The sequence below is a fragment of the Phoxinus phoxinus genome (genome assembly GCF_949152265.1).
Source record: "Phoxinus phoxinus genome assembly, chromosome: 14".
In the NCBI taxonomy this organism is placed as follows: domain Eukaryota; kingdom Metazoa; phylum Chordata; class Actinopteri; order Cypriniformes; family Leuciscidae; genus Phoxinus; species Phoxinus phoxinus.
Genome location: NC_136889.1, coordinates 4,560,644 through 4,573,524, shown reverse-complemented (window position 1 = coordinate 4,573,524; position 12,881 = coordinate 4,560,644). Strand labels below are relative to the sequence as shown.

The following is a 12,881-nucleotide window of genomic DNA, read 5'->3' as shown; positions in this document are numbered from 1 at the left end:
AAACGACAGTAAGTATGTGTTGTTGATCACGTGAGCAGGTTCATGTCCAGTTCTTGCTTTAGTTGAAGCTCAAGATGATTTTTGGAGCTTCTCCAATCATACTGGAGAATATGATCATCAGGTTTTGTCAATAACGGTAATCATCAAATAACTAATCATTATGCTGATAATAAAATGCGTTATTCAAAACTTGCATTTACACTAGTGTTCTCAGATATCTGAAGCCGACTTCATACGTACACAAAAGTTTGGGGTCGGTAAGATTACTGTATTTTTCGGTAAGAAAAATACAGTAATATTATTATAATTTATTTTAAAGTAACTGTTTTCCATTTAAATGTTCTATTTACTTTTAATATTCTATTCTATATTTTGTTTCATATTTGAATATATTTAAAAATGCAATTTATTCCTCAGCATCATTACTCCAGTCTTCAGAGTCACATGATCCTTCAGAAATCATTCTGATATGATGATTTGCTGCTCATGAAACATTTCTGATTATTATCAATGTTGAAAACAGTTGAGCTGCTTCATATGTTTTTTTTTCATGATTTTATTGATGAATAGAAAGCTCAAAAGAATAGGATTGATTTGAAAAAAAAATCTTTACTGTTGAAATAAAATCTTTACTGTCACTTTCAATCAATTTAATGCATCTTTGCTGTATAAACGTATTATTTTCTTCAACTTTTGAATGGTAGTGTAAGTTTAAATGTTGTACACAGGTTGTCTATAGATTGACTTATTTGTTGTCTGCAGGATCTCGTACTGCACAGCTGATAAGATGCATGATAAAGTGTTCGCCTACATCGCTCAGAGTCAACGCAACGAAACGCTGGAGTGTCACGCGTACCTCTGCACCAAGAGGAAAGTGGTGAGTGTGTGTTCATATGTGTGTGTCAGAGACCCTCCCTGTGTTTCCTTCTGTCTATAAATAGTTCTACGTTAAGACCACACTTCCTCTGACAGAGAAGCAGACAGCAATGTGCTTTTTTTCTTCCCATGACAAGAGATGTGACATTAAAAGCTCTCTTCCCTATTCCCCGTCTCTCTCAGGCTCAGGCGGTGACGTTAACGGTGGCTCAGGCTTTCCGATTGGCATTTGAGTTTTGGCAGGCTACTAAAGGAGGTAAGATGCGCTCGCCAACTTCAGTCATCCCAGCACAACTCTTGTTTATCTTTCTGATTCTTTCTGTCTTGTGAATTATGGGCTGTGAATGGAGCTCAAAAGCTGAAGTGTGTAACTTCCACACTCTTAGCTCACCAAACAGAGGTCCAAAAATAATGGCTGTTTTCAAACAGGTTTCTCAAGCACTCCCTTCATCTGCTATTGGTCGTAAAAAAAAAAAAAAAAGATAACTCCGCCCCAAACTCGTGCTATAGAGAGCCTAAGTCCCTCCCCTCTGCTTCCGGCTCATGGGACCTTATTTCGGGAAAAATATGTATGGTAGTCAATGGCGAGAGACAACTTATCTTTTTATTCCGTCTGACCTGTGCCCTGAATTACACATATGATGTTTGTCAACTTAAAAGATAATTATGAAAGTCAAGAAAGTCGCAATTTGTCATAAAACAGAAGAGTAACATTTAGTTTTATATGAAAATCGCTCAATGAACTACATCTCTCGTCTCGCACTATACGTCACCGTTGCTCGTATGTGCAGTCTGGTACAAAACACTCCGGCATCACGCCGTAACGTTACGATTATAACGTAAGACTATAGAAAAAGTGACAGACGTTAGCTTCAGTAAAGTTAGCTTCAGTAAAGTTAGCTTCAGTAAAGTTAGCTTCAGTAAAGTTAGCTTCTGTAAAGTTAGCTTCAGTAAAGTCAGCTTCAGTAAAGTCAGCTTCAGTAAAGTTAGCTTCTGTAAAGTTAGCTTCAGTAAAGTTAGCTTCAGTAAAGTCAGCTTCAGTAAAGTCAGCTTCAGTAAAGTCAGCTTCTGTAAAGTTAGCTTCAGTAAAGTTAGCTTCTGTAAAGTTAGCTTCAGTAAAGTTAGCTTCTGTAAAGTTAGCTTCAGTAAAGTTAGCTTCAGTAAAGTTAGCTTCAGTAAAGTCAGCTTCAGTAAAGTCAGCTTCAGTAAAGTCAGCTTCAGTAAAGTCAGCTTCAGTAAAGTCAGCTTCAGTAAAGTCAGCTTCTGTAAAGTTAGCTTCAGTAAAGTTAGCTTCTGTAAAGTTAGCTTCAGTAAAGTTAGCTTCTGTAAAGTTAGCTTCAGTAAAGTTAGCTTCAGTAAAGTTAGCTTCAGTAAAGTCAGCTTCAGTAAAGTCAGCTTCAGTAAAGTTAGCTTCAGTAAAGTTAGCTTCAGTAAAGTTAGCTTCAGTAAAGTTAGCTTCAGTAAAGTTAGCTTCAGTAGAGTTAGCTTCAGTAAAGTTAACTTCAGTAAAGTTAGCTTCAGTAGAGTTAGCTTCAGTAGAGTTAGCTTCAGTAAAGTTAGCTTCAGTAAAGTCAGCTTCAGTAAAGTTAGCTTCAGTAGAGTCAGCTTCAGTAAAGTCAGCTTCAGTAGAGTTAGCTTCAGTAGAGTTAGCTTCAGTAGAGTTAGCTTCAGTAAAGTTAGCTTCAGTAAAGTTAGCTTCAGTAAAGTTAGCTTCAGTAAAGTCAGCTTCAGTAAAGTCAGCTTCAGTAGAGTTAGCTTCAGTAGAGTTAGCTTCAGTAAAGTTAGCTTCAGTAAAGTTAGCTTCAGTAGAGTTAGCTTCAGTAGAGTTAGCTTCAGTAAAGTTAGCTTCAGTAAAGTTAGCTTCAGTAACGTTTTTTTGCAGCTCTTCTCTTCCCAGTCTGTCAGTGACGCTCTGTTCAGTTCCTGTCTCTATGAAGCCCCTCCTTCTGAAAAGCACAATGTGCTCTGATTGGCCGGCTGGACCAGTGTTTTGTGATTGGTCAAATGCTTTGAGTGTTTGGGAAATGTCCCCCCCTGCTTTAATTGCAAAAATTTAAAAATTATGCAATATTTCCCTGCTTTTAAATGTGTCCCTGCTTTACTTGCAAATATAAAATATATATATATATATATATATATATATATATATATATATATATATATTTCTTAAATTAAATATATATTTCATATTTAATTTAAGAAATATGACGTTTTTTTAATATATTTGCAATTTAATATTTGCAAGCAATTTTTAGCAGGAAAATGTCTGGAAAACATGCATTTATTATTTTAAACTAGATTTGTACTGTTTACTTCTTGCATCTTATATTTTAATTGGCAAAAAACAACAACTTTTAAAATAGTTTCAGAGCAATATTGCCTCTGCCCCGTGAGTGTGTTTATTTATGACTTTAAAAATAGTTTTTTTTTTTTCTCAGAGTTTTTAAGGAACTGTATATTTCTGTATATGCATTTATTACTGCAGGGACAGAGGACAAGAAAGAGATTTTAGTGCAGGGAAAGTAGAGCAGCTCCTGTCGTACAGATCAGCAGAACATGTATGCAATTTACTGCATGTTTGAACATGCCTGTGTGTGTGTGGTGTGTGTGCGTGTGTGTATCCTGAGGCCTGTAGAGATTTATTCATCTCTCTCTGCACCTGACGGTTCGCTGCAGGATCTGATCATCTGGCAGAACTCAAACCCGATCTCAAATCTCTTCCTCCGTCTCGATGCGTTTTACCGCAGGGCCTAAAAATATAAACAAATGACACATTTCCTTAGTGAGTTTTAATGGTCCTGGAAAGGGTGGCGCCTGTGCATCGTGGTATGTTTAATTTTTAATTCAAAAGTGATGCATGTGATGAGAGAGATTAATATTTATCAGTTTAGTTATACATGTAAATCTAAAGATTTTGAGCTGAAATATGGACATAAATCGGTCATTCCGGTTCACCAGCTTCTGAATTAAAACCTTTATTGTGATGGAACCACACAGAGAAGTATAAAAACAGCATTATGACACTGCAGGAAGAAGATCTGAGAACATGACTTCCCTCTTCAGAGCTTTACTGTAGACGATGTACAGTTCCTCATGAAGGGCGTTGATAGTGATTTAGGTTTGATTTCCATTTCATTCGTTCAGGCAGAGATCAAGCCCACCGCACAGTTTAGTGCTACATGTGTTCATTATTTAAATGTACATCGAGGGCTGGTTTCTCCTGGACCTGATGCACATTTATACTCACTGACCTCATTCTTTTTTAATTTTTAGTAATACATATTTAACAAAACTTTTAAATATGAATGTATATGAGAGCATATGAATCAAAGTTTTAAGATAGAAATTATGTCAAATAATTTATTTATTTATTTACGTTAGTTATTTAGTGAATTTTTAAGTCATGAATATTATTTCTTGGGGGATATATTTATTTACCGTATTTATTTATTGCATGTGGCATTTGACAACCTCATATAACTGTGTCATGTCATAAATAGTTTAAATTATCAGATGAGAAACAAAAAGAGTGATGAAAAAGCAATTTAGAATTTCTCAGGTCTGTAAATAAAGAACTGAATGTTTAATGTTTGTATGTTAACAATAACACAAGCTTGACATTTCTGCTTTGTTTTCAGAGAAAGAGAAGCAGGTGAAATGTGGATCAGATGGAGAGGCGGCCAGCGGCTCTCAGTGCGAGAGTTCAGCCAGTCTGAGCTGCACGGAAGGAGGAGGTGAACACACACACACACACACACACACACACACACACAAATCTACGCTTTGTTTCGTAGTCAGCCATTAAATGCGTCAATCAACAGGGCAATGTGTCAATAATTTCTGTTCAATTTCTATGGTGTTGTGCTCTGTAGCTCCGCCCACAGTAGAATCTCATTGGTTTAAAATCCCACTCTACATAACGATGTTGAATATCAAATGTGTTCTTATTGGCTCTGATTGTGTTGTGTCACACAGTATTCTCACTTTCAGTGTGGAGAGACAAATAGTTATCACTGGAAGCATGATGATAATACCATAGTATTCATTTTCCTTTCATTTTTTTTTGCACGAAAAAGGGTCAGGAGCCCTGAAAATGTTATAATATTTCATATTATTACAGTTTTTACTGTATTTTTATCAAATAAATACAGCCTTGGTGAGCAGAAGAGACTTCTTTCAAAAAGATAACTTTTGAGTGGTAGTGTATTCTCTGTTGATGTGATCAGATATTCCAATTCTAGATGCATACTGTTATAAATGAAGTCGTTTTAAGTCATTTACAGTACTACTTAAAGATTATCACCTGACACCGTTACTGTAAGGGTGCCAGAGGACCCTGGATGGTTCTCCGGTTGCCAGGTTACAGAAATAATCTTGGACGGCAGAGTTCAGCGAACGAATGAACCCTTGAGGACCAGTGATCCGTGTGCCATGAGACAGACGTGTGTGTGCATGAATAAAGGACTGTGTGTTCGTAAATCCCATCAGATATATCAGAAACCTGATTCTTTTAGCCTACACACACACACACACACACACACACAGGATAGGGAGGAGATGTGTTTGAATGTGTTTGACTGGAGTCTGTGAAGCGTGTCATGGCTTGATGTTGATTCATTCTCTACATACACAGATCTGTGTGATCCCTGCAGGTGTGGAGATGTGAAAATATACCGTTCAAAGGTTGATTTATAACCACGGTGTCTGATCACCTCGTGTTGCTCCAGGAGGTCTGAGCCTGTATTAAGTGCAATTAAATGAATATATAAATCTGCCAAGTTATATAGTTCATTAGCCTAATTGTAGGCTGGTTATGATTGCCAAGAAACAGAGTAATTTGTCAACAGCTTCAATCTGAATTAGGAACCCCATCCGTCCATCCATCCATCCCTCTTTCCCTCCATATGTCCCTCCATCCATCCGTCCCTCCATCCCTCTTTCCCTCCATATGTCCCTTCATCCATCTGTCCCTCCATCCCTCTTTCCCTCCATCTGTCCCTCCATCCATTCGTCCCTCCATCCCTCCATCTGCCCCTCCATCCATTCGTCCCTCCATCCCTCTTTCCCTCCATCTGCCCCTCCATCCATCTGTCCCTCCATCCCTCTTTCCCTCCATCTGTCCCTCCATCCCTCTTTCCCTCCATCTGTCCCTCCATCCATCTGTCCCTCCATCCCTCTTTCCCTCCATCTGTCCCTCCATCCCTCTTTCCCTCCATCTGTCCCTCCATCCATCTGTCCCTCCATCCCTCTTTCCCTCCATCTGCCCCTCCATCCATCTGTCCTTCCATCCCTCTTTCCCTCCATCTGCCCCTCCATCCCTCTTTCCCTCCATCTGTCCCTCCATCCCTCTTTCCCTCCATCTGTCCCTCCATCCATCTGTCCCTCCATCCCTCTTTCCCTCCATCTGTCCCTCCATCCCTCTTTCCCTCCATCTGTCCCTCCATCCCTCTTTCCCTCCATCTGTCCCTCCATCCATCTGTCCCTCCATCCCTCTTTCCCTCCATCTGTCCCTCCATCCCTCTTTCCCTCCATCTGCCCCTCCATCCATCTGTCCTTCCATCCCTCTTTCCCTCCATCTGTCCCTCCATCCCTCTTTCCCTCCATCTGCCCCTCCATCCATCTGTCCCTCCATCCCTCTATCTGCCCCTCCATCCATCCATCCCTCCATCCCTCTTTCCCTCCATCTGTCCCTCCATCCATCATCCCTCCACCCATCTATCCCTCCATCCATCATCCGTCCCTCTATCCCTCCGTCCGTCCATCCATCCATCCATCTATCCCTCCATCCATCATCCCTCTATCCGTCCGTCCATCCATCCGTCCCTCTATCCCTCCGTCCCTCCATCCATCCCTCCATCCAGTCAGTAATGGCTGCTTAAAAAGTTTCAGCTTTGCATCACAGGAATAAATTAGATTTTTAAAATATATTCAAGTTGAAAACAGCTAATTTAAATCGTAATGATATTTCACAATATTTGGATCAAATACATTTATTTATTGCATTTATTTTTTTATTTATTTTTTAATTTTTTTTGTCTTTACTTATTTATTTATATTTTTCTATTTATTTTGTCATTATTTTTATTGTGTGTGTAGAAGTGGCCACTGGGGATCTACTGGACTTTGAATGTGGAGTAAAAGATCACTCAGGAAAAGACGCCACACACCCTGTACCGAACCTCAGCACAGAGAACAACAACACTGTATGGGTAAGCACACACACACACACACACACACACTCACACACACACACACACACACACACACACACACACACACACACACACACACACACACACACACACACACACACACACACACACACACACACACACACACACACACACACACACACACACACACACACACACACACACACACACACACACACACACTCACACCACAACTCACTACTATTAATTAATTATTAAAGCGTCAACAATAATGTAGTTTAATGTAGTTTACATGCCAATGTTTTAATTATAACAATTATTTATTTACAAATTAATTTATATTCATATTTATACAGCAATATTTATACATATTCAACAGCACATTAGTTTTGGCTGTAGTAATGAGGACTTTTTAATCTGTCTTTTGCAGGAACTTGAGGATGGTCTAGATGAGGCTTTCTCAAGGTTAGTAAAATGATATCTGAATAAATCTCTCAATGTAACTGATATACCAAACTGCACTTTCACACAATAACACCGTACACAGTGGATTTTAATGGAGCTTACTGTAACTTTAGCTCAGATGTGGAGTATAGGGCACAACTATTCCTGGCTCTCTATTATGTGACCACAGCGGTATTTGTGATGGACGTGTTCAGATCTGAGAATAAACTCTTTTTGGTTGGCCTTACATAATCCAGAATATTTTAAGCTCCACTCAAAGTTCCTGTGTTTGATAGAAAAGAAAAAGACATCTTGAGTCGACACAGAGGTGCAAAAGTCTGTGTAACAAGTTCTCAATAGACTTTCACTGGTTAACGCCTCTATGCTGCTCCTGAAAAGTAGAAAGCCACAGTTAAATGCTTGAGTTTCAGAAAATCCATGTTTGACATTTTCTTTTAAATTAATAACAGTGCTTTGCTGAGCTTATTCGTTAGAAGCAAATAAATACTATATCAAAATATCAATCTTTTTTTATGGATAATACAGAATAAACAATCATATTGTGCCCTCTGCCAAATTCAAGGCAGCCTTGCTTATGTTTGTATCAAATCTGATAATTGGGTATGATAATCAGTCTAAGTCTCAAATTATTATTTTTTTACTCTATCAATCTTTTTTATGGACGCTTAAACATGTGACATAATACAGAACAAGCCATCATACTGCATCCTCTGCCCAATTTGGGGTGGCCTTTCTCCACCATGTTAAAGGTGGAATTAAATATAACAATAGGAGATGATACACAGTCTAACACACTATACAAAAATCAAAATCTTAAACACTTTTAACTTTATACTTCTTTTTTATGGGCCCTTGAACTTTGCATATGGCACAATATAGAATGAGCCATATTGCATCGTCTGCCAAGTTCAGGGTGGTGTTTCTCAGCCATGTTAAGAGCTGCGTTAAATTTGATAATGGCGAATGGTACACAATCTAAACCTTTAACAAAATACAAAAATTAACTGTTTTTACTCAACCAGCCTTTTTTTAATGGAGCTATGAATTTGACATATGCTTTAATATCGCCACATAAAACAAGTCGTTCACTTGTAACCGTCTCTACACACTACGCATTCATTTTAAAACTGGAAAATTACAAACTTCAGCATTAATTTAAAAATATTAAGGAAAATTGGATCCCTCATAATATGAGCCCATTTGGAGAATGTGATTTTTATTGGGATAATAGGCAAGTTCCTGCTTGCCTATACACACAAACCATACATACAGTTGTGATGCTAAATGATTAGGTCATGTTTTGAATTACTATTATTTGCATACTGTGACATCGTAATGACACTAATTAACAGTCATTTTATTCTGTAAACCAAACAACAGCTGTTTAACGATTTGTAATGATGGTCATTATTCATTCAGACACACAGAGCGCCGCTCCCGAGAGATTAGCCGACATGAGATGAGCTGTTTTACAGCAGCGGGGGTTCAGTCCATCGCCGCTCGCCGCTGATTATTTGTCGTGTGCAGTAATTAAAAGCGTTGGCTTTTAATCAAACTCAGTACTTCGTTAATCTCCATTTAACATGCTTTCACCCTGTACGTGTGAGGAGAGACGCTGTAGATCTCCGACATGCGAGAACTTTTCCAATCAAGGATGAATCGAGGATAGAGTAAATCTCTGATTAAAGACTATTGAAGTGCTCTCCATCAAAACCCAAAAGCTGTTTTAGCATTTTCTGACGCTTTATCATCCAAAACACAGTGGGCTGAGAGATATTACGGTCATTTATGTACATCACTGTATGCTTGATGCTAAAATAAAAATGTAATGACTACATCTGACCAATAGAAGATCTAAATGTCAGCTTGACCTCTTTGCCCAATATAAAGAAACAAACTTTAAAGTTGCGTTATTTGCAGTGTTGAGGTTAAGGAAAGTAGATAGTGCTGTGTATTTTAAGATTGTGAATATACTATTATGTGTTATTTACTATATATTTAAATAAGAAAACCTTGAGTGGATAGTATTTGTTGTATTGTAATTAATTTTGCATTTCTAAATGCAAATCCTTGTAATTTTTTTAGTAATTTTGTACTTTTGTCAGTTCGATTAGCTTTTATTTATTTTTATTCGAGTAATTTTAGTACTTCAACTTAATTGTGTCAGTCAGTTTTTCATCTATATATATATATATATATATATATATATATATATATATATTATTTTGCTGAATTAAAATTTAGTTAACAATAACAACACCGGTTATTCGCCCAAGTTTAATGCTTGGGAGTTTGTTCAAATCTTTAACCCTAAGTGTGAGCAATAGTAGTCAAACACCACTAATAATGGTTAATGGCTTTAGTTTTACGCAGAAAGGGAACTTACAGTCGTTTATCTTTATGACCGAGAGGTCAACTTCAGTTGTTTTAATCAGTTCGCTGTAACTCTGACCTCAATTCCTCAACATCTGCTCGGTAGTAACCTTTGACTTGACTGGATCTGGAGGTCTAGGACATTTAAAATCAAAATTGACAAGTCCTTTTTTTTAAAGGAACATTTATTATAAATGATTGATCAATGTACATCATTATTATTTTTTTATTAATATGCCCTCTTAATCTTTAAGAGGACATCTCTTCTCTGATGATGTTGACTGGCGTGAGGGCGAGGCAACCTGTCACTCACATGAGATCCACCAATAGCAAACCACAACCGTACAACTAATTTCCCATGGACAAAATCAAGTCCCGCCCCACATTTTCCTTGTCCGAGAAGCCATTTCAATTGAATATACGTCACAATAGGGAAGAAAACACTTCTGTTTCATGCCGGGTATAAAAGTATCAAAATGTGGAAGTTTTATTATGTAGACGACAGCAAACTAAGACATCCTGACTATTCGTGCCGCTCACATGACATGGAGTCTCTGTTTTCTCACGCTGATGTTGTTTATTCCCCCTCAGCCGCAGTCTGGATAGTTTTGAGTCCAACACAGGTAAAAAAATGTCATTGGCCTGAGCTGTAGTCCTCATCCGTCACAATCCACTCTTTCACATCATCCACGACCGTGAACTACAGTAGTCCATCTGTTCCCTGTCAGGCATGTTCCTCCTCATGGCTCAAAACCCTGTTCTGTGGATATTGATGACTTCATGGCAGGGTTCTTTGCCAAGATTTGTAGAAATATCATCTTCATATTTTCCTACTTCATCCTATGATCAGATGTCTTTTTCCCGCCACTGTCTTTTCACAAAGTCTGTTACTATGGACCTCAGTCTGGGTAGACGCTGTATTTAAAGAAGTAGTTCACTCATGAATTAACTTACTCTTAATATTTAGCACTTTTATGTTATTCTTTTATCAGTAGAACAACATACACTGCCAATCAAAAGTGTGACTTTTGTAAGATTTTGTATTTATTTTTTCAGCAGGGATGCATTAAATTGATCAAAAGTGACAATAATAGATTTATAATGTATAATTTTTAAAATATTTGTTCTTTTGAACTTTCTATTATTCAAAGAATAAAAAAAAAAAAAAAAGTATCACGGTTTGCACAAAAATATGAAGTATATTGTATATATAATGATTTCTGAAGGATCATGTGACACTGAAGACTGAAATAATGATGCTGAAAATTCAGCTTTGATCAGGAATAAATACATTTTTAAATGTATTACAATAGAAAAAAGTTATTATTTCACATTATTACTGCATTTCTGATCAAATAAATGCAGCCTTGGCGAGCATGAGACTTGATTTTTTTTTTAAAAAGGTGTCTACCTTGACTAAAGTGCATTGAGGCTGTGTGACAGAGTTACCGAAGTGATATTCCCAGAGATGTTCCTCTATTTTTTGTTACTTTCCACAGCCCAGTTTCATTCCAGGTCCTCAACAGTTTGACTTACTCATGATTTGACATTCATTCACAGACTTCTGCCTCTATATTTAGGGTAGTAAAGAACAAAAAGACAACTGGCATATTTTTGTGCAACCTATGAAATATTCTTGAGCTCTGTCTAGGGATGGGAATCATAAGGAATGTAACGATTCTGTTTGCGATTCCAATTCCACTTTAAGATTCCATTCGTGATTCCTTAGAGAAAGCTGATGTTCTAAAAGAATAATAGTTGTTTTATACTTGAAGTATACTAAGAAAACTCAGTTGTGAACGTGTGAATCTTGAACTGATTCAAACTGAGAACTCAAGGCTGATTTGAGTCTTTTTCACAGATTCATTAAAAGAATCAGTTCCGAAACCAGACTGGTCACTCTGTGTGGGCATTTACTTATTTTATATTCTTTCACAGTGCCCAGTCTTTCTTTCTCATCTTATTAAATCATAAATAAGAACTTGTTCATGATTCCCAACCCTAAATATGAAGCATTTATGCTCACGCCATATTATTTTAGTGTTATACTTTTTTAGTATTCATTATTTTTTTAATTCGCTTTTTTTTTTCAGTTTAGATTTTGTTTTTAGTTTGTTTTATTGATTTTGTTGTGTTTTGTCATTTGAATTTAGTCTCTTATATATATATATATATTTTTTTTAGCTTTAATTTTATTTTAAGTTTAGTAATTTTAGTACTTCAATTTAAACTTGTTGCCAAAGCAACATTTCTAATTTTCATAATTACATTTTTTTCAAGTTTAAAGGCATAGTTCACCCAAAAACTGAGAATTCTGTCATTAATTACTCACCCTCATGTCGTTCCAACCCTGTAATTGCATTCATCTTCATCAGAACAGATATTTTTGATGAAATCTGAGAGCTTTCTGTCCCTCCATTGACAGCTAGGCAACTAAAACTTTCAACAAGCCCCAGAAAAGCAGTAAAGACATCATTAAAGTAAACCATGTGACTGCAGTGGTTTAACTTTAATTTTATGAAGTGACACGAGTACTTTGTTTGCAAAAAAACTAACATATTTTAACGCTTCATTTACAAAATGTGCATTTCCAATGCGCATTCACTCAATAACGTCTGCTCTCGCGTCAATCCAGCATATTTACTCTGTTCCCTATCCCCTATATAGTGCACTGTGTGCCATTCACCATGTAGAAAATAGTAATGGTGTGAACAAGGGACCGATTTCAGCCGCAGCTTCAGCGTCAATTTATAATATAAGAGGCGGAGCTTCAGATAGAGAGCATTTGATTGGACAGAAAATCTGATGAGAAACTGAAGTGCAGATTGATGTCATCAAAATCATTAATCCCTATTGGTGGAAATGAGAGACTGTTTTGAACACTTATATCTTGTAAATGCAACTTTTGTTATTGTTTTGGAGCACACTAGCTTATAGATAACAATAAGACTAACATATTCACACAAAAAGCCAAAAAACTTCATTTTTGATTTC

The 12,881-nt window shown here is 37.0% G+C and overlaps 1 protein-coding gene across 1 annotated transcript in view; it reads left to right on the top strand.

Moving 5' to 3' along the window:
• ldlrap1b (low density lipoprotein receptor adaptor protein 1b) overlaps nucleotides 1–12,881 on the top strand; it is a 50,305-nt gene that overhangs the window by 35,613 nt on the left and 1,811 nt on the right. Inside the window, exons 4-8 of the mRNA XM_079635393.1 lie at nucleotides 763–877; nucleotides 1,060–1,132; nucleotides 4,515–4,610; nucleotides 6,973–7,085; nucleotides 7,480–7,514. Of these exons, the coding sequence (XP_079491519.1) occupies nucleotides 763–877; nucleotides 1,060–1,132; nucleotides 4,515–4,610; nucleotides 6,973–7,085; nucleotides 7,480–7,514 (432 nt within the window). The remainder of the gene's footprint in view (nucleotides 1–762; nucleotides 878–1,059; nucleotides 1,133–4,514; nucleotides 4,611–6,972; nucleotides 7,086–7,479; nucleotides 7,515–12,881) is intronic.